This window comes from Aspergillus aculeatinus (assembly GCF_003184765.1).
Source record: "Aspergillus aculeatinus CBS 121060 unplaced genomic scaffold BO66scaffold_31, whole genome shotgun sequence".
Classification (NCBI taxonomy): Eukaryota; Fungi; Ascomycota; class Eurotiomycetes; order Eurotiales; family Aspergillaceae; genus Aspergillus; species Aspergillus aculeatinus.
In genome coordinates this window covers 308,784-327,502 of record NW_020291500.1, presented here as the reverse complement: position 1 = coordinate 327,502, position 18,719 = coordinate 308,784, and the positions used below count along the sequence as shown (strand labels likewise).

General features: G+C 51.9%; 7 protein-coding genes across 7 annotated transcripts; 3 read left to right on the top strand and 4 right to left on the bottom strand.

Annotated features, from left to right (window-relative positions):
* Nucleotides 1–240: 240 nt before the first annotated feature.
* BO66DRAFT_412458 (uncharacterized protein) lies at nucleotides 241–1,746 on the bottom strand (the record flags this gene model as incomplete). Its single annotated transcript, XM_025649353.1, has 3 exons — nucleotides 241–771; nucleotides 826–1,293; nucleotides 1,357–1,746. The coding sequence occupies 3 exons, from the start codon at nucleotides 1,744–1,746 to the stop codon at nucleotides 241–243; spliced, it is 1,389 nt and encodes a 462-aa protein (XP_025502835.1).
* A 3,202-nt stretch (nucleotides 1,747–4,948) lies between these two features.
* BO66DRAFT_119611 (C2H2 zinc finger protein) lies at nucleotides 4,949–7,627 on the top strand. The gene has a single exon (XM_025641897.1). It carries the CDS (start codon nucleotides 5,402–5,404, stop codon nucleotides 7,301–7,303), a length of 1,902 nt encoding a protein of 633 aa, XP_025502834.1. The 5' UTR covers nucleotides 4,949–5,401; the 3' UTR covers nucleotides 7,304–7,627.
* A 574-nt stretch (nucleotides 7,628–8,201) lies between these two features.
* On the bottom strand, nucleotides 8,202–9,305 carry BO66DRAFT_421293 (SRPBCC family protein; the record flags this gene model as incomplete). Its single annotated transcript, XM_025649941.1, has 2 exons — nucleotides 8,718–9,305; nucleotides 8,202–8,614 (listed from the first exon to the last, which is right to left on the bottom strand). The coding sequence occupies exons 1-2, from the start codon at nucleotides 9,220–9,222 to the stop codon at nucleotides 8,202–8,204; spliced, it is 918 nt and encodes a 305-aa protein (XP_025502833.1). The 5' UTR covers nucleotides 9,223–9,305.
* Nucleotides 9,306–9,363: 58 nt separating this feature from the next.
* Nucleotides 9,364–10,832, bottom strand: BO66DRAFT_392818 (Stk19 family serine/threonine-protein kinase). The gene is made up of 2 exons (XM_025647615.1): nucleotides 10,246–10,832; nucleotides 9,364–10,169 (listed from the first exon to the last, which is right to left on the bottom strand). The coding sequence occupies exons 1-2, from the start codon at nucleotides 10,796–10,798 to the stop codon at nucleotides 9,571–9,573; spliced, it is 1,152 nt and encodes a 383-aa protein (XP_025502832.1). The 5' UTR covers nucleotides 10,799–10,832; the 3' UTR covers nucleotides 9,364–9,570.
* Nucleotides 10,833–11,323: 491 nt separating this feature from the next.
* BO66DRAFT_392817 (putative alpha,alpha-trehalose phosphate synthase subunit TPS3) lies at nucleotides 11,324–15,084 on the top strand. The gene is made up of 4 exons (XM_025647614.1): nucleotides 11,324–11,688; nucleotides 11,770–13,153; nucleotides 13,234–14,563; nucleotides 14,626–15,084. Exons 1-4 carry the CDS (start codon nucleotides 11,666–11,668, stop codon nucleotides 14,667–14,669), a joined length of 2,781 nt encoding a protein of 926 aa, XP_025502831.1. The 5' UTR covers nucleotides 11,324–11,665; the 3' UTR covers nucleotides 14,670–15,084.
* Nucleotides 15,085–15,471: 387 nt separating this feature from the next.
* On the top strand, nucleotides 15,472–16,592 carry BO66DRAFT_325884 (thioesterase family protein; the record flags this gene model as incomplete). The annotated part of the gene is made up of 2 exons (XM_025643882.1): nucleotides 15,472–15,583; nucleotides 15,691–16,592. 2 exons carry the CDS (start codon nucleotides 15,472–15,474, stop codon nucleotides 16,590–16,592), a joined length of 1,014 nt encoding a protein of 337 aa, XP_025502830.1.
* BO66DRAFT_392815 (PaaI family thioesterase) lies at nucleotides 16,473–17,608 on the bottom strand. The gene has a single exon (XM_025647613.1). It carries the CDS (start codon nucleotides 17,490–17,492, stop codon nucleotides 16,809–16,811), a length of 684 nt encoding a protein of 227 aa, XP_025502829.1. The 5' UTR covers nucleotides 17,493–17,608; the 3' UTR covers nucleotides 16,473–16,808.
* Between the last annotated feature and the right edge of the window lie 1,111 nt (nucleotides 17,609–18,719).

The window sequence follows — 18,719 nt, the reverse complement described above, 5'->3', positions numbered from 1 at the left end:
CAAGGGAGTCGGGGGGAGAGGTGCGCACAGATCTCTCCACAAAATCGACTATCTAGGATATGGAAGTATTGGGAGGTGCTGGGTGAAGAGGGGAAGTAAGGGCAGGCTTATGCTCGATCACAACCGGGGCGTCCAGCAAAGCTTCCCAGACCTAGTATTCAGCATAATTGGTGTTCAAGGCAGACACGTGTGGGTTCCATTCCATCCTTTTTCCGTCATGATTATCTCCAACTATCGAACTCACCCCCGGGGAAATCCAGGGCTCATGGGGCTCTTGTATGCCTCGGGGATAGGTACATTCTCGTAGGTAGGTTCGCCGGGTGCCGCCGTCATGTGATGACTTGAAGTAGTAGGGATCAGAGCAGGTGCATGGAACTCTTCTTGAGCTGGCTGAGGGGTCGCATGCTGAACCCGGATGGGCGGAGGCATGAGTTGGAAAGGTGCTCGGGATTTGGTCTCGGTTGGCTGGTAGGCAAACTGAGTAGCATATACCTCTCCATTCTCTGCTGCGGAGTAGGGATCTTGCGGGAAGGTGTCTTGGGGCATGCCAGTTGATACAATAGGCGCCTTAGGCGTATGAGGAAACCTAGGAGTGTTCGGCGCGGACTGTCGGAGCTGGGCCATGTACAAATCTGTTCTAGCGCGATCGCGGCGGTCCATGGACCTGGCCAGCTTTCTTTTGGTCCAGAAACGGTACGCAACGACCACATAGACCAGGAGCACCAGTATTTCCAAAACGATCTCAATCACGGCACAGACCAGTCCCCAATCCTGTCAGTGTGATTGTGTTAGCCAGACAAAACTGAGAGAATGAGGTTAGCGTACCTGCAAGCGGCAAAGGAGCGCGTAATCAATCTGGTCTTGAAATAGCTGCTCTCGTTCGTTGTGAACACAAGACCACCCCCAGAGATCTTTGTTGTTCCCACTGGACTTCGAGTGCTGGAATATGGCGGCGGCCACAATCCACATCACCAGATCAAAGACAAAAACGCCAACTGTGATTGACGAATAGTATAGGGCAAACTTCTCCGCACGTTTGTGACCACCTTTCCAGTAGCCCCAGAATACTGCGAGACAGGCAAGCAAAGAGATACACGAAACCCCCAGCAGCAGATATTGCGGCCAAGGATTTGTACCAGTCTCCCATGGCGGGAAGGTATTCCGCTCAGGAATCGACTTGGTCGCATGGAAGACGGTTAGTGTTGTACCCAGTATCGTCAGGACGATCAGACTGCATCCAAAGTTGATGAAGCGGAGGAAAACCTTGGCCACGCGAACACGCAGTTTGATGCGCTAAATCATGCCCTCATCAGCATCTAGAGCGAGCATGGCAGCTAGTTTTCAGCTTTGACTTACAAGATCTCTAGCATTCTCCTTCTCGGTGACCTTTTCTTGCTTTTCCACGTAGAACTCTTCCCGAAAGGTCGGACTCAATGGATTGAGGGTTCTTCCTGGGGTGCCAGGAACTTTGAGTGCGCTCTTTAGACCCGGGGATGGGACGTCGTGATGCGAGGCATGGTGCGCCGGATCACTCGCAGCGACATATCCAAAACCCACGTCGGACACATTGGGGAGAGTTTGGAAGGCCTCAGGTGGGTCTGCGAATGGCGACTGTTCTAGATCTGCGGCGTGCGCAGGAGAATGAATGGTTTCTGCCTCTGCAAAACGAGTCACACGACAAGCTTTAAGCGAAGAAGTTGATGATTCAGAAGACTTCCGCTCCTGAATGGCGTTGGGTGGGAACATTGCGCCAGTATTACGGCCACTAACGATATCGATCGGGGACACGGCTTCATAAGTTTGAGGCAAACTTTTCTGGCTCTCTCCGGACATAGACATCTGTGAATGGGTTTGCAGTAGGCCGTATGTAGCAAGGTATGAAGAGGCCAGCTCTCAACCTTGGGTCGCAAAGACGATTGAATAGGGTTGAAGGTTTGAAACAATCGAGCAAGTTATACAACAAGGAGCATCGAAATTGAAAATATGTTTTGATGGCGAGAGATCAAAACAATTCTTTTCTTCGGGAAGGAGGTAGTGCGAATTCCCAATCACCTTCTCGTGTTTGTTCGATATTATTTTGAGCTTATGAATGGTCGAGTACAAGATGAGGGCCCTGAAGCTGGGCTGGCAGTCAGACACGAATACAAAAGGAACTATGAAAGATGAGGGGAGAGGTAGGGAAAGCCGGGCCTGGGCAGCATGATCGCTTTGAATATCAATGAAGAGGTCCTAGCAATACCTTGGGTGGGGAGACATCCCAATAGCATTATGGATTAGATGTATGTGAAGAGAGCAATTAAGCGCCGACAAGGTGCAGCAAGGTGCAGCACAACCTAGGGCGAAAAGTGATTGGATGAGCAAGGAAGTCAAATTGAACCACTAGAGCAGTCGACCTGGCTTGTCACAGTGGAGACGGGGGACGCGATTCGCCGCGAGCAAAGACCATGAAGAAGCCCTGGCTGTCACTTCAGATGCACGTTCCATCACCTGGAGAACGAATCAAATTGGGGATCTCCATGGACTGCCAGATGGGCTTCCCGACTGTGCTGGTGCCGAGCGCCAACTTTGAAACCTTGAAATGCTCACTGCCAGTGCCAGGTGCCTGGCAGTCAGTGTAAGTTGACCATCTTCCACAATCAGCCAATCAAATGAGCTGTAGAACCGCTGGCCATCTGTAACCCGAGAGCAGGTACTCATCAGTATATACAGTACCGGAGAAGCGGGGGAATTTGTTCAAGGACTCGTTACTTAGGAGAGGGGGAAAGGATCATCACGTGGTACCTATTAGTTCTCTGCTATCAATGACTTCGTTATGTGCAGTACTATTACTGTACGGAGCGGAGTACTGTAGTTATAAGTAAGGTGACAGCTGCAAGTCAATCCTTTTCCATCACATCGTCACCTGAGCCCACTCCCTCTTCTTTCCCCTTCTAGTATACTATGTATGGAAGAACTCCGTAATTGATGTTCGTTTATACCTAAAGTCCTCCTGCTTTTCATTTTCATTTTCATTTTCTACTTCTCCTCCTCCTCATTCTCTCTTTCCCGTCTTCATCCATCGCCACTTTCTTTCTCTTCTATTTTTTCTTGTTCTGTCTTCCAAGATTGTTTTTGTCTTCCCCCCCCCCTCCCCCAGAATAAGATACACATCACGACGAATCACAACAGGGGTGAAAATCAATACTGTCACTAGAATACTTTGACAGAGAAGTGCTGTGCTGCAAGAGCAGTGCTGCAGAGATACCTCTCTTCTTCAGAACACTCCATAGGATATTCACTGAAGGATGTGGTACAGTACACTTGAGCAGGGTAAGTCGCCGGCGCCCCCAGCTCGAGCCTAAATTGGTAGGCGGTCGGAGGGCACAGCCACCCAATGGCCCTCCACTGGGAATCTAGAAACCGGGTGTCAGCCCAGCGGTCTTCGCAGCCTTCGGCCCAGCCACGATGATATTTTCCAGTGTCTCAACCAACACAGCCTCGTTCCCACTCCTCTGTATCTGTCAGACTGTTCAGCAACCGTCCCACCCCATTCCCCATGGAGTGAAGGCCTGTCCATCTAGAAGACCGTCTACCTACAGTTGTTACACAGATTGTTTGTGCAGTCTAGTAGTCATATACTCATATCTTTAGGTATCCCGGTAAAGAACTTGCGGTAACTTACATGTATGTACTGTACTGACTTAAGGCTCGAGGTAGGAGTATTTTTAGATTGCCCAGTGGTGGATTGGTGGTGCTGCCCGTAAGGTTGACTGGATCTGGCCAATAACTCCCGAGCCTCAGTACTGTGACCCAGTACTAGCCACACTCCAGCCTGCTCGTGTTTCCCTCCGCTTTCTTTCTTACCAATTCCATACTCTCTCCCTCTCACACATCCACTCTTACACCCACTCTCCGGTTCCCTCAAATCTCTTGCTCTCTCTCTTTATCTGGCCCATGTCTTATTTTCCTTCTCCTCTCGCTTTCTCGCTTCTTGGCCCTCTGTCTCTTCCTGATTCTTTATGCTTGATCGAAATCTCTTGAGTGATTACGAGTACGTATACACACTTTCATTTTGACTGTCAATTTGTTTATGGCAGGGGATCTGGTCTTGTCTTCCCACCGCAGCCACTCTCCACAACAACCACAACAACCACAACAATAGCAATCATTCCCACTCTCCCCTCTACTACTTAAGGTACCTAGTATTCTTTGCCTCATCATTTCGTCTCAACCTTTCAGCCAATCAATTCCTCGGTCTTGTATTGGCTTGAATGTGTGCATCTTGCAGCAGCTTGTGGCCAAAAGCGATCAATTGGCTGGCATTGACATCCCTATCCAATACTCCGTCCGTACCGTTCATACGAAGCCTCCCCCTGCTTACTACTCCATCTCTGCCTGTGCCATTGTTCTCCACCTGGTTCACCATCTGCTCTGCATCTGCATTCAATCTCTCTAAGCTAGTTCGGCTGGTCACTTCTCCCCCTCCCTCTACCCTTTTTGACAGAATTGTGCGTTGAAACCATTTGTTTGTTCCGCTGTTCTTGTCAGCCACACATTTGACCCCTTCAAGAAGTCCTTCAACTCCTCTTTCTCTCTTTCCCTCTTCTGGACGGGACCCCCCCGGCTCCCCAAACCCCTCTGCTTCTTTCTCCTTGTTCGGTCCGCTTCTTCTAAGCTACTGGGCAGGTGTCACCTTGTGCCTGAACCACATTTCTTTTTGGACATATATTTTGCATGACTGTGACTGTTCGTCAACATTCTTGTTTTGACAAGTGCGGGTTTTAGCTTTCTCCCTGCAGCCGTACTATTTCCCCCGAGGCCTTCAGACGGGCTTTCGCCAGATGGACTAACAACATCCCCCGGCCCGCTTCTTGCTCAGATCCGGACGCTAGAATCAGACATCTTCATCCTCTGGTTGTAAAGGTCGCTCGCTGCTTCTGGGCCCTTTCCATGCGGGGGAGTCCATTCAGTCTTTTTATCTGATTATTATCCTTTTTCGTTTTTTTTTTCTTTTTTTAAGAAAAGAGAAATTAACAAGCTGCAACACCTGACCCTGGTCTCGGCTGTTGAATGTGTACGACTCGACTGTCCAGCAGAACATTGCGCGAAGGCTGAATTGGACGTCTCGTCAGCTTGCGCCACACTCGGTTCGACCTAGGTGAGCGCCCCACGCGACAGCGCCTCCTCCTCCCTCCTCCAGCAGGACATCATGCATTTCTTGGACTTCCCTCTTCTATCGAGTACCTGCCCTCTTCGCACATCGTGTCATACTTCATCACGCTTCGTATCTCTCATTAATTCCAGTCGCTTGTCATTGACACTCCCCATGTTTGGTTCCTGAACACACTGACAACAATTTTGCTGAGTTAGCAACTCATACTCTCGCCAAACCCCTCACGCTGGCGGGAAGTAATTATTATCCATGGCTGCGTTGATGCAATCGAACAACGAACCTGTCTCCATCTCTGCCCCACTGCCCGGCTCGTCCGCTCCGATCCTATCGACCTCGTCGGAGTCGATCGCCTTCTTCAAACAACCGAGGCCTGATTCCAGCCTGACGTCTATCGCCAGCGCCGGATTGAACGTCTCTCGCTCAAGAGAATTATTACCGCCAATGACGACCGCTAGTTCAGTTTCCGGTTCGATGGACCGACCACTCGAACAGGAGAAGGGATCAGAGCAGCACAATTCGCAAGTCGCGAGGGAGGCACTCGGCGCCAGCGAAAAGCAGCAGGATAGCTCGGCGCCAGATTGCATACCTTTGTCCTCAGATCAAATGCAGGTAGATTCGAATCCAGCCCCGGTAAATGCGCCTGATGCCTTCGGCACAGCCGAAAATAATCCGACCCTGATGACTACCTCAACAGTAGCCAGTCCTGGTCCAATCGAGGACTCGGCCTCTCATGATGGAGAACATCCTCGCCATCGAGAGGGACTTTCTCAAGAACCAGGAAATAAGTCGTTTTCATACCCAATGCCCACAGCCAGCTTAAACGACCCTCGCCGTGGCCTAAGCCTACCCAATTCTGGCTTTCACAAAGGCCAGCGGTCACCGTCGGCAAAGAAGCACCGTTGCCCTTATTGCTCGACAGAATTCACAAGGCATCATAATCTTAAGAGCCACCTTCTCACCCATAGCCAGGAGAAGCCTTATGTTTGTCAGACCTGTCAATCACGCTTTCGCCGACTTCATGATCTCAAGAGACATACCAAATTACACACCGGTGAACGGCCACACATCTGTCCCAAATGTGGGCGCAGGTTTGCTCGCGGGGACGCGTTAGCTCGCCACAACAAAGGCCAGGGGGGCTGCGCCGGTCGTCGTGCCAGTATGGGAAGCTATGCTCCTGAGGATGAATACGGCGACGCTGCAGCTGCCGGGGCGGCGGATGACACCATGGATGGGCTTGTATATGCTGAACCGGAGCGTATGGATGAGGAAGAAGAACGGCGGCTCAATATGCCTAGTATCAAGAAGCACGATTTACCAACAGAATCGATTTCTCGAGCTAATACTGCGCCGAGTTACCCGTCGCGCCAGCCGAGCACGTATCCCCCTATTGCATCCGGCAGACCATCTCCAGGGGGTCTTTTTCCGCCACCTAGCCACGGTGGCTCAAGCGCGTCGACCTCGCCGATTTCGCAGTCGGCCAACATCGCGTTCCCACCCTCCGGTCAGCCATCGGGCTCGTCTGTATTCCCCACCAATATAACTGAAAGCCCTAAGCCACTTTCTCCCAATGCTTTATCGTCTCACCAACTCGGTCACAACCCGGAGAATAATTCCCAGCTGCACCGCGCTCATTCGCCTGGTCTTTCTCAATCTTTTCAGCAACAAGGGCAACAACCGTACAGCAGGGCTGGCCCCTCAGCGGCTCCAGGGCTGGGCCTTCCCCCTCCTCAATCGTCTGCCCCCCAGCTGCCCCCGCCTCCTGGCTTAAGCTCTTCTGAATCCCGGTTTGCGCTTCATTCACAAGGATCTGGGCCTCCGCCTGCCTCGACTGGCACCAAACATACCCCTTCCCATAGTCATTCAAGCAATCACAGCGGGCCATTGACCTCGAAACCAGGACCGGAAGCAGCTTTGAACAATGGCAGTCAGCTGCCCGGCTCTCATGAAGCCATTTATCTCGAGCAGAGTCGTGACAGAGAAGAAAAGCTCTGGGCATATATTCGCTCTGTCCATGAGGAGTTGAACGGTCTGAAAGCAGAAGTTGCTTCGCTAAGGGTACAATTGGCGTCAGCCAATGTTAATGCATTAGCAACCCCCAGCGTGCCGCTATCTCAGCCAGAGTCCGGTAGTGTCACTGCTGGGCCACGCTGAACGATTTTCTCCATTCTTTCAGATTGCATCCCCTCGGCCCGCTGCCTACTATACATCTCTTGCTCTCTGGTCATGTCTCTTTTGTCTAGTGCTTAGACCCCACCCCAAAACTGGTCCTCGCCTCCACCTTTCTCTTGTGGACCACGAATTCAACGCTGCCCATATTCCTCAGAATACCCGGCAATTGTGTCGGAAGTCATTTACCTTGATCTCCTGCCCGACTGCCAATCCTGTTATGCTCATCCCATGCTCTTCTTACTTCTCTCTTCATCTTCCCGAACTCAAAACCTGGACGCCGTTAATGAACAGTATCCCATTGCCGTGTGTAGACCCGCTGTCAGGTGGGTCTCATTTTTTCCCCTCGAATTTGCCTTTCAGCTTGCCATCAGCATCCCCGGCAACACCGGGCTTTTCCTCGTTCCTGTATCCTTAGTAATTTGTTAGCCGTATGCTTCATTCCGTGCTCGTGGCCACCGGGTGGACTAATAGTCAGGCCATCCCGGGATTTGGCCTTGAATGGATTCACTGTTCACTCTATTTGACTTTACCTCAAGCGACACCTGATGCCGCATCCATGTTACACCCTACTGACTGCGGGAAATTGCCCTCCTTCTAGACTTCTATTTATTGGGCGTTGGTTCTTTTGACCATGCTACTTGTGCATCCACAACCTACCAGTCCACGGGTTGTGAGTAGTGAGTCAGGCTCTTCAAGCGGTCGTCGTGATTGTTTCGGTGGCTCTCTTTTTTTTTGCTGGCTCCAGATCATCAACCATGAGGCTTGGAAGGTAGAGATATATGATCAGACCAATATAAATCAGTGCCGTTAGGCCTATACAGTTCTTCAGCCCAACCTTCAGCCGTCTGAATGTGATCTGCGCATGATCATATTTGCCTTTTTATGACCTTTTGCTGGCTACCCATTTCATGAACAAGCCAACATCCGCCACTACAGCCTTTGGGGCTCCGCCCAGAGTCCAGCTTCGTTGCACCCAGCTCGGGATGGCACCGCCAGCATCAGAGGTGGTGGCCATTGTCCAGGTGACAACGTCGGTGTCCGTCTCGGAAGAAGTGAACAGCACCTGTTCGACACTCGCGTACGCGGCAAGTATCGCATTTGGGGGCTGGGCGGCCGTGACAGCAAAGAGAAAGTCTGACAGGGTCTCGGCCGGCTCCACAGTCGAAGACAGTGGGATTTGCACGGTAGCAAAGCCGCTCCGATCGCTCGGTTGGTCCGCGGAGACGACAAGAACGATGAAGGTGCGCGGGGCGATGAGAGTCCTCGGATGGAAGGTATGGGTAATAACATTTACTGGTCGCAATTTCAGTAAGCAAATTCAGGCGAGGCGATCGCTGTGAGAGGCGTCGTTGGCACCCAGGCAGGTTGCAACAACAGGGGGGACGACTTAACTCACCATGGGTTTCCACCCGCTGCCACCCACCTTCGATCACTGACTGGGATGGCCACTCCAGCAATGTCTCGACGGCGGTTACGCTAGGCGTGTACTCCATCTCATGTGCGGAATGGTTCTCCCTCAGCCCGGCACGAAACTCCGTTGAAGATGCGGTGCCATCGCGGGCTGCGTTCTCGTGCACGCTTGTGCGACAAATCCAAAACTCAGAGCCGCGCTGCTGCTGCTGCTGCTGCTTCTTTGTCTTCTTGGGACCCGTGCCAGAGCAGGCTTTGGGGAGCGAGCATGTCGAGAGGAGGACAGGGGCTGCAGCTGGGGGTGAACGGCGTGGTTTATGGGTAGGATGGAAAGTGGTCGGAATGGCAGACACGAAGGACTGAGCTTCGGTCAGAATGTCGTGGAGGAAGTCGCGCAGGGGTGGTCGAGTTGGCATCTGAGTGAGAGAGGGATGGTCCGGTAAGACGGAAAAGGAGAATGGCTGGAGACGAATGTATGATGGTGGTGACATGATGAAAATGGAACTTCGATGAGCGATAGGGGAGTGAGAAAAGAGAATGTAATTTTGGGAAGATGAGAGAGGAAACAAGAACGAAAAACAGATAGCTTTGAAAACTTGGATGGGGACCTTCCCCTTGCTATATACATATGTGTCGGTCGCTGTCTGGTTACATACCAACCATCCCGCGGAGGGAGGCGGGGGTGGGAGAAGAGAGGGAAAGAGAGATACATACATACATATTCGCGCGGTTTTTATATATTGTCATAGGTCTCATAATAAGGAGACATCTCACCTACTCGTAGTACACCGTATAAACATCAAAGGGTATCAAAAATCAAATATGTCATCAGTCCTCCATTAAAGACTGCGCACTCCCGGGCCAACACTGCCCGTATCAAAAAGCTCAATAAGCCCGGCTCCAAGGGCTTCCTCAAGAGCCCAACGGAAGCTCATCCCGTACAATTGCTTCCATTTTTTCGTGCGACCGGGTAGAATCCCCGCAAACTCTCCCCTTATTCTCTTAGCAATGCTAAAGCTCTGACCATTCTCGACGGCTCCGTCCCATCGGTCCCGAAGAAGGTACAATGGCACCTCCCGCGCACCCGACCGATTCAAAAGCGAAAGAAGGTGGGACCGGCTGGCAGCCAGTAGACGAAGATATGGTCCCGTGTTAGGTAAGGAAAGAAAAAGGGTCGCAGTTTGAAAGAACGTGTTATGCTCAGTCACGGCATTGTCGCTCGCCGCATCATGCGGGCCCTTTCGGCTCGCAGCAGCAGCTACAGCTGAGCTAGCCGGCAGTGCAGGAAGTGATGTGACGCCCGAGGCGCCCTGGGTTAAGGACGAAGAGGAAACAAGAAACCCGGCGCGAATCAAGGCCATATATTCAGGTACCGTGAAGGCGCTACCAGGAACGGCAGGGTTATTTCCGATGCGACTTAGGACTCGTCGGAATTTCTCTAGAGAAAGACAGTTGACACAGTCAGCAAAGTCTGTTTCATCATTTGTTTAAGAGGCAGTAGCTAGTGCCAGTACCTTTTAACGAGTCCTCCAAAATAGGATTGTCTTGCACCAGCTGATCCCACTCTTCAGCGAGGACCAGACAATCACCCAGGCCCGCAGCATCACTGCCTCTTCCTGGCACGATCAAGCGTCGTACGCGGCCCGTGCAAACCAACTCCATGATTTCTTTTTCGACTTTGGTCGGCGCATCGAGTAGCGTATGTACGTGGGCCACAGAGGCAAGCGGGGGGATCGACCGGCGGAGATTCAGCACTTCGGCAATGCGGGTGCTACTCATCCCTGCCCGCTGAGGGACATCCTCGAACATAGTTTTTCGGATGGAGTGAATCGCCTGCATCACATCGGTCGCGGGGGCAGTCTCTGAGATGTACCGCGACAGCCCCAAGTCGGGTAAGAAGCCTTGATCATAATCATCTGTGAAGTTGGGATTGAGAGCATCTGTCGATGAGGCCGTGGCTTTGCGACGCGGATGTGCGGCGAAAGGAGAGACGCGCGGCCTGACAGAGTTTGACTTTTTGTTCTTCTTGATTCCAGCGACAGGGGCAGAGGTGATCCGCAAGGGCATGGCCGGGTGAGTGGTATGATATGGAAGTGCGAAGTATAGAACAAGAAAAAAAGAAGAGCAGCCAGCAGAACTAAAGAAAGTTGGGGGCCTAAGGCTGATGCAGGGACCAGCGATTAGCGATTATCTGCTATCACGTGATAGACAACGTAATTCCTCAAAATACCGGATAAGGTATGCGTATGTATTGTACAGTACCCGTGACAGCACATATACATGAGTAGTTTAGGTTAACCAAGTACATACAGTACAGTCAAACGACCACCATGGATGTGTAAACGGTAAGTAATCATTGAAAAGTTGTGCACCTAAACAGTGACAGCTAAGATTCAGCCTGGAATTGAATCGGTTGTTTGCCTATCTTTCACTTCTTGGGTTCAATTGCGCAGTACAGTACTCCATACACTACCAGCTCTTTCCAAGGTTGTCTAGAACTCTAGACCCACTCCTTTGATAAAAAGAACTACTATTAAGTTATTACATAAAGGTGACATGAACTCTTTTTTATTCTTCTAATTCTACCTGATAATTTACTTCACATGACGTAGCCATGAGAACTTGAAACCCAAACCTGGCTTCTCTTTCTCGTCCTCTTCCTCTTCCTCTTCCTCTTCTTCTTCTTCCTCCTCATCCTTTTCCTTTTACTTTCCATCTCGAGTCTCTGTTCATTCTTTCACACTTCGTCCTACATTTCCCTCTTTCTTCTTATTCCAGACCTTGCTCTGGCTTACCTTCATCGGACCTCCATCCCAATCACTGGTCCTCCATTACTTGCTACCATTTTATGACCATTTAGCTTTTTTCTCCTTGCTTCTCCCCGCTTCATCCCCACCAGGCCGCACCGGGGACTTCCCCCCCTTCTCTGTCACCATGACTATCTACATTGCTTCATTGTATGTCGTCAACTAGGCCTTCCTCTCCATCAGGCAAAAATTTCGAGTGTAGGCTCGGATTAACAATCCATGGAACTCCAGGTTTCTTCCTTATACGGTAGACTTCCATGTGAACGACCCGCACAATCATGAAGCCAACACAACGACTAGCCCACCGCCGACCAACCCTGTGCAAAGCGTTGCTGCCACTCCGAGTGCGGCTGTGAGCTTGTTTGAGAGAAACAATGCCAATGTCAAGCCTGGAATCACCCCTGGGCCTGCATCAGAACATGAACAATTCTTTGCGGCAGACATCGCCAAGGCTGAACTGGAGCACTCCGGCTACCCGTTCCCCAGTACTGATCGGGAAGCAAACCTTTTGACTGAAAGCGAAGCTCACTCACCTGCATGGGGCTCAACCCTTTCTTTAAACCAGCCTCGACCACGCGCAGCTTTCCCGGCATCGCCTTCTATCCTTAAGCACCAAGAACCCATAGCGCCAGGGACGGAACCTGCCAAGGAGAAAATACGTACAACCCCGCAGCCGCCGACCTCGTCTACTACCGATCACCGTCGGCCTCAGAGCCGGAAGAGCTCGTTCTCCGACGCTGAATGGACCATTCAGACTGCGGAGCAGGGCAATGGAGGACTGCGCAACGCTGTGCGATCCGCCACGGATGCTGGCCAGTTGGAGGACAAGGTCTGGGTGGGCACGCTGGGCATGCCTACTGATGCACTGCCCCAATCAACGAAGGATTCCATTGCTCGGAAGCTCGAGGAAGAGTATGGGTCCATGACGGTTTATGTCAGCGACGGCGACTTTGACGGTCACTACACACACTTTTGCAAAACAATCCTCTGGCCGGTATTCCATTACCAAATCCCTGATAATCCCAAGAGCAAGGCATATGAAGATCACTCTTGGATCTACTATGTCAAAACAAACCAGGCCTTTGCTGAGAAAATCGCCCAGAAGTGGAAGCGTGGCGACTCCATATGGATTCAGGACTACCACCTGCTTCTTGTTCCGGCCATGCTGCGGAAGCTGCTGCCTGACGCACAGATTGGCTTCTTCCTGCATATTGCCTTCCCATCTTCCGAGGTGTTCCGTTGTTTGGCCCCTCGCAAGGAGCTCCTAGAGGGCATCCTCGGTGCGAACCTGATCGGATTCCAGACGGACGAATACTGCCGTCATTTTCTTCAGACATGTAGCCGCATCCTCTGCGTAGAGGCCACTAATGAAGGGCTTCAACTCGAAGATCGATTCGTCAATGTAGGCAAATTTTCCATTGGCATTGACCCAACCTCCTGGGATCAGCGGCGCAGGGCAGCCGATGTGGAGAGGTGGATCAAAACCATCGCAGAGCGCTACGAGGGCAAGCGTCTCATTGTTTCGCGTGACAAGATCGACCAGGTTCGAGGCATCCGACAAAAGCTGTTGAGTTATGAGCTTTTCCTTAACACTTATCCCGAATGGCGTGATCAGGTATGGCTATAAGCCAATCTCTTCCTCGTCCCTTGGCTTGTCCCTTAGCATGTGATAATGGTCTCCTAACGATGATTCAGGTTGTTTTGATTCAAGTAGCGACGAGCACGACCGAGCAGCCCGAGCTCGAGGCCACCATTTCTGACATCGCGATGCGGATTAACTCAACGCATTCCACGCTGGCCCACCAGCCACTGGTCTTCTTGAAACAGGACCTGGCCTTCCCTCAGTATTTGGCGCTGATTTCTCTCGCCGACGCGCTGATCATCACAAGCTTACGTGAGGGTATGAACTTGACTAGTCATGAGTTCGTCTACTGCCAGGACGGTAAATGGGGCAACAACAAGAAATATGGATCGCTCATTTTGAGTGAGTTCACTGGTAGCGCGTCTGTGTTTGGTAACCATGCGCTCCTGGTCAATCCTTGGGATTACCGGCAATGCGCAGAGGCGATTCACACGGCGCTGTCGCGGAGTGAAACAGAGCGGAAGGAGGTTTGGATGCAAATGCACCAGGCAGTGCTGCAGAACTCGACAGCCAACTGGGTCAAGTCGTTCAGTGAGACCCTGAACCGTGTTTGGAACGAGCAATCGTCGCGTGAAATAATGGCCGTGCCACGCTTACAGATGAATAAACTGGAGGAGATGTATCAGAAGTCGAATCGTCGATTGATAATTGTGGATTACGAGGGCACCCTTGCATCTTGGGGGTCTCCCAAGAGCATAATCGTGACCACGCCCCAGCGAGCCATCACTACGCTAGCAGAGCTGACGGACGATCCCCGCAACGTGGTGTACGTGATGAGTGCCCGTATGCCAGAAGAGATGGAGCGCCTGTTCCGCCTGGTCACTGGTCTGGGCTTGATTGCAGAGAATGGTTGTTTCGTGCGGGAGCCAAACTCGGAAACCTGGCTCAAGCTGACTGACAAAACTCAGACAGATGCCTGGAAGACAGCGGTGCTACAGATTCTGGATTACTACCAGGAGCGTGCTGAGGGCAGCTGGATTGAACAGCGACACTGTTCACTCGTCTTCCATTACGGATCCGCGGAAGACCAGGTTGCGGCTGCACGACTGGCGTCAGAGTGCGCTGGGCACATCAATGATGCCTGCGCCAACCAGGGCGTCCATGCCATTCCCGTGGAAGGAGCCCTTGTGGTCGAGCCGATGGGTACGAACAAAGCGTCGGCGACGGAACTGGTGTGGCGGTCGTGTCTCAAGCAGAGCCAGCAAGATCAGAGCGTGGCCCGTCCTGATTTCTTGTTGGCAATTGGAGACAGTCGCGACGACGAGCCTGTATTTCGATGGGCCAATAAGCTGGAGAGCGCACAAGCGATTAACCACGTCGTGACGGTAACACTGGGCTCTCGGAGCACAGAAGCCAGGGCTACCCTAACCCAAGGTGTAACTGGTAAGGCTTCTAGCTCTGCATGCTTTCACGTGATTGTGACAAGTGGCTAACTCATTCAATAGGAGTCTTGTCGTGCTTGGAACGATTGGCTGAGCACAAGTCGTAAATGACTCCCCATGCATATCCCAACGCGAACCCGCACATACAAATACACAGACGCGATGACGCATACATCCATAAGCACACGATGACACGATTACAGGACAAACAATCTCACATCTGCATAGGCATGAGTACACGGATACATGCAAAGAGGTGGTCGGCCAACCGCGGGGTTCTTCTAATCGCGGACGTACAGCACCATGCTTGACCTTACAATATAAAAGGACAATTATGCCAGTCTCGTAGGCAAGCCGAACAACAGGGACTAGAAAAGCAGTCAGGGAATTCTAGAATAGGCTGGTGCTAAGGACAGAGAGGATCGGTTGGAATTGTTCCTTGAGTTGGAAATCCTGGCGTTCACTATTAGACCGACCTTGTTTCTAGAGTAGTCAATGCAAACCATAATTAGTCAATTAGAGAAACCCATATTAATTTGAGTATATCAAAACATTTTTTGAAGTATGTACCGGACATATCGACGGATACAATACTTTGCTATATACAGCTTGTACAGTACAGTACAGTACAGTACAACTCGCCCCTCGCCATACCTACATTATCTGTCGCGTGTTTTCTCCGCTTTTCATTACGGCTGAACAGCCGAGGTTCACGGCTCATTGCGACATCCGTCAATACTTCCCTTCCCCATCCCAAGAGTTCGTCTATCGCTTGTCCCTATTTCCTAATCCCTGTCTCTTTATCAACTCATAACGTCTATGTGCAGGACATACGGCCTGTAGATTTTGCTGCTGGCTTGAGTACCATACGAAGGGGAAGGATTTGAGCGCGTCCGAACTATGAACGAGATGGCGATAGCACCTCCGCACGGAACCGCCTTTGAGTCCGCAATCCAAGTTAAACCCATCAACTCACATCAATACTCGGCCCATCTCCGGCAGGATTGGTGCATCGGAGCTGGTAAGAGATCATACCCATTGTTTGGAGTGTGTTGATCGGCAGCGACGCCACTTTTTCGCTCTCGTCCCATAATTCCTACCATACACTGACAAGGAACCACAAAACAGTGCCGCATGGAGGCTATACGAGTGCCATCCTCTACCGCTTGGCGCTGACACACTTTGCTCATACGCATCCGCTGCAGTATCGTGGTCCCGCCACACCGATTGCCATGCAACTGACCTTTCTGCGCCGGACGGCGGTGGGACCTGCCTTGCTCAACGTGCAGGATGTCAAGATCGGGTCGCGGACGAGTACGATTCACGTGACTCTGACACAGGCCCGGAATTCGGGCAGAGGGGCCGGTTCGGAGGAGGCCGCACCGGAAGAGCAAGAGCTCAAGATAGCGGGGTATATCACAGTCAGTCCAGCTCATGCGGAGGTTGGGTTGACGGCCCCAACGGGCTGGATGCCCCTGCCAATGCCGGCAAGGGGGTCGCGGCCCGATGGAGGTGTCGATCTGGTGGCGTTGGGGGGGTCAGGGCGCGACGGCGAGTGGGAGCGGATCAAACTGCCGTTTCCTGAGTTCCGGCGCGCGACGCAGCATGTGGATTTGTACGGTCCCCGACAGCCCAAGACCATGGCGGCTGTGGATCAGTGGGCTCGATTCCGACCGGAGGGTGATCAGACGGCGCGCTGGTCGAATGAAGCGTTGGTGTACCTGACTGATACCTTTCCCCTCGCGTTGTCGGGGCTGGATCAGAGGGCTGCGACGGCAGCAGGCGACGGCGAGGCCGGTGGTCGGCATTGGTATCCGACGGTGGCCTTGAACATCGATTTCAAGAAGCGGCTGCCAGCTACGGGGGAGGCCTGGTTGTACAGTCGAGTGCAAACGGTGTCGGTGCGGGACGGTCGGACGGACCTGGGGGTGACCGTGATGGATGCAGCGGGGCAGGTGGTGGCCGTGGCGACGCAGGTGGGCTTGGTGGTGAGCGCGAGCCGCAATCTAGGCCGTCAGCCGAAGTTGTAGAGGTCTTTGAAGGGGTCTCGAGTGTGTGTATATCAATAGATAAAGCATCTCTATCTTCAGTGAAGGTATATAGACAAATGAAGAGATATACATAAATCTATCTAGCTAGCATCAATATATGCAGGAAAATCGCAAGGGATCGCATTCTATCGACAGGCTCTTTGCGCTGTGCGAGGCCTTGAGTTCTGTGAGATGGCACCTGAGACGCCACGCGATTCACAAGGCTGCTTTCGTTTGAAGCCAAAAGGCAATTGCATCGGTTGTCACGCGTAGCGGGTCCTCGGCCGTCTCGCCTGGCTGCAGAATTTGAGCATGCACCCAGAACTTGCGACCTACCCGAGCCAATACCTTGGCCTGGACAAGCGCATAGCCCGGGACGGCGACGGGTGCGCGATAACGAATGTCAAGCTGGGCAGTGTACAGCATGCCGCGCGGGTGGTGGGCGGAGAGAGCCCCGGCGGCGCCTGTCTCGGGGGCGTGCAATGCAACGGCATAGGACATGGCCTCATCGATACAGGTCGCCAAGAGACCGCCATGAGCGGTCGAGGGATGACCGGAAACCCCTGGGGTGGCTAGCTGCAGGACTAAGTAGAGATCTGGGTTCTCAATTCGAGACACCGAGTTGGGAGCGGGCCAGACGGGGGCAGTATCAGGGAGGGGTGCGAGCAGCTCCGGTTGGCGACGAAGGGTGCAGACATGGGGAATCGTCAATGGGGAGGCCAGTGTACTGGCAAAATAGCCATCCTCACCTGAGTCGGATTTGAAAATGCGGGACCAGGTGCGGATGGGAAAGTAGTCGGGATGATGCAGCAACCGGGTCACCACCGGGGGAACAGCCGCCCGAAATGGTTCGAGGGCGGGGGGATGTGGTTGCTTGAGAATGGATATTGAAGGGGACATGACGTGGGTCAGAATCTGGGGGATATATGGAAGAAAGGGGAAAGGAGAAAGAAAAGAAGTACTAATTAATCTACCCCGAAGTTAGTTGATGCGACAGAGAAGAGGATGGAATGGATGTCAGAAAGTATTCTTATTTGGATAAGAGGAGGAGGGATTCTTCTAGTTATGGTATATATTACAGTTTACTTACAGTTTACTTACAGTTTACTTACAGTTTACTTACAGTTTACTTACAGTTTACATCGGGATAAGATATCTATCTTGCTGTGTACAAAACAGTATTGTCCAGTATTAGGTAGTTTGTTTTGTTTGCCCTTTATCTCTCTCTCTCTCTCTGGATCCTCGGCTACGGAACTCCTCGGGTGATCTACTGTAGTTACAGTCCTCAGTCCCTCTTTTACTGCCATGGTACTGTACTACGTACTACTCTGTACCTCTCTGAACTGTAACAGCAAATCACTTTCACTGGCATCACTTTTGAAGTTCCATTTTTCATTCCCATGATGAGTGGGCGGCTATGTCTTTCCATTCAAATAATTCACCCAAATTATTGGCAACTGAGCGACTGAGCCCGAGTCTACCGAGTCTACTGACTGGCAGCAGGGCAGGAACAAACTCTTTAGTGCCGGCCCTAAACCAAGGCCCCCAAACTCAATTGGGCCTTCCTTCTGCTTATCAACCTCGCACTTGCAGTGGTTCCACCAACCTCCAACCTCTCTTCATTATTCATACCATACCACTGGGCTGGGCAACATTCCTGGCCCAAAGCCAGGGAGACAAGACAAGACACACACTTGGGTCGCCTGACCTATGTATACTTACTTACTGGGTAACAAACTGAAACCCAAAGAGAATAGGGGAGACTGCCCTCTCCTCTCCCCTTCCCCCGCCGCAGCTGCAGGGAGGAGTTCATCTTGCGCATTGCACGCACGGCCTACTTAGTGGCAGTCAACGAGTTTCTCTTTTGTTCGCTCGTTTCATTTCATTTCAACTCGAAGCTCCCCTCGCATCCTAGGGTAGCCTTGACCAATCAAGTCAGTAAGTAGAAAGCGTAAAAACAAGGCACCAGCCATACTAATAATTTCCCGCCGGACAATAATGGGAGAAAGAATCCAGTGAGTGCCAAGGGCTGGCTCCATCTCCTCATTCATCATTGACAACGGAGTCGACTAGTCATCTAAGACTACTCACTAGTGCACCGAAAATTCCCCAGTCTGGTTATTATTG

Bases quoted from the DNA above. Each gene is read 5' to 3' on its own strand.
- BO66DRAFT_119611 (XM_025641897.1), top strand. From the start codon at position 5,402: ATGGCTGCGTTGATGCAATCGAACAACGAACCTGTCTCCATCTCTGCC.
- BO66DRAFT_392815 (XM_025647613.1), bottom strand. From the start codon at position 17,492: ATGTCCCCTTCAATATCCATTCTCAAGCAACCACATCCCCCCGCCCTC.
- BO66DRAFT_392818 (XM_025647615.1), bottom strand. From the start codon at position 10,798: ATGCCCTTGCGGATCACCTCTGCCCCTGTCGCTGGAATCAAGAAGAAC. The intron at 10,170-10,245 runs GTACTGGCACTA...GTCTTTCTCTAG, and splicing joins TTTGGAGGACTCGTTAAAAG to AGAAATTCCGACGAGTCCTA.
- BO66DRAFT_392817 (XM_025647614.1), top strand. From the start codon at position 11,666: ATGACTATCTACATTGCTTCATT. The intron at 13,154-13,233 runs GTATGGCTATAA...ACGATGATTCAG, and splicing joins ATCCCGAATGGCGTGATCAG to GTTGTTTTGATTCAAGTAGC. The intron at 14,564-14,625 runs GTAAGGCTTCTA...CTCATTCAATAG, and splicing joins CCTAACCCAAGGTGTAACTG to GAGTCTTGTCGTGCTTGGAA.